At 46.3% G+C, this 1159-nt stretch overlaps 1 protein-coding gene across 1 annotated transcript in view; it reads left to right on the plus strand.

Annotated features, from left to right (window-relative positions):
* SARC_06604 (CMGC/CK2 protein kinase) overlaps positions 1-1159 on the plus strand; it is an 8769-nt gene that overhangs the window by 4715 nt on the left and 2895 nt on the right. Inside the window, exons 5-6 of the mRNA XM_014299489.1 lie at positions 324-387; positions 832-981. Coding sequence (XP_014154964.1) covers positions 324-387; positions 832-981 — 214 coding nt within the window. The remainder of the gene's footprint in view (positions 1-323; positions 388-831; positions 982-1159) is intronic.

The raw sequence follows: 1159 nt of genomic DNA on the forward strand, positions 1-1159 counted from the left end.
TATATATATATATATATATATATATATGTATATATATATATATATACCAGTTTATGGTACTGCGTGATTTGTACCACTATGACCACTCGTGGTATGGGGTATCTTGCATAATGTACATCGTTGCGCGCGAATATAGGTTTGTATAATATTCGCATGAATTTACGTCAAAGAAAAAACAATTAGAAATGGGCGAACGTTTCCGTTGCCTCAAAATTGAACATGACCACATCGGCAGATATGTACACGTGCTCAGGCATGCATGCTTGCGTACAAGGGTACACTCACTATTGTCATATTCACTGGGGTTGACTTTGTGTGCACAGGTTGGCCGACTACTACACCCCGGGTGGGCGGTACACATCGAAGGTGGGGACGATGCAATACAAGGTACATTCGCGATCTATTGAAACCCAATTCTGCATCAAATTGCAACTGATGTACTATATCGAATAACGCAATAACGCTTGGAGGTTTGAATCCTGTCCACACGGTGACAGTGGTTAACCATTTATCATTTGCGAATAAACGGGGTTGACACCGCATTCTGTGTGGTACCCTCCACCGAGTAGACTTTTGTCACGCGTGGGCGTATCGGTGTACCAATCTGTACCGTACCAGTTCAGTTCCAGTTGCAAGGGTATATAAACGTGCACCGATCTAATTGTTGTACTGGGGCCGGTTGGGTGGGTCGCAGGGCTTCGGCTCTAAATCATGCAGAACTCAAACGGCAGCGACGCCACCGACTTGGAAGCGGGTGAGTTAAACATACATTCCCGCAGGCGTCTATGTACTCCCTTCCTTTTCACCCATCGATCTCACTCCCCACAACAGCCTCCCGAACTACTAATGGGGTACGAGTACTACGACAAGCAAATAGACATGTGGAGCTTTGGATGTGTGTTCGGCTCTTTGTTATTCAGCAAGCGGCCCTTCTTCTGCGGCGCCAAGACGAACATACAGCAACTGGCCACGACAGTACAGGTGCGTTTGGGTTGTCCTCTATCACTACTACCTTATTGTACTAACGCGCTTGATTCAGGCCTAGAAGCACATAGGCGATTCACATGTGCTGGTCCTATCGGCCTGCCTTATCTGGTATTTGCGCTGCACCAACACAACGATGACTAACGAGTATGAGGTAGCAATGAGATCTCATCAT

Source organism: Sphaeroforma arctica, assembly GCF_001186125.1.
Source record: "Sphaeroforma arctica JP610 unplaced genomic scaffold supercont1.477, whole genome shotgun sequence".
In the NCBI taxonomy this organism is placed as follows: domain Eukaryota; class Ichthyosporea; order Ichthyophonida; genus Sphaeroforma; species Sphaeroforma arctica.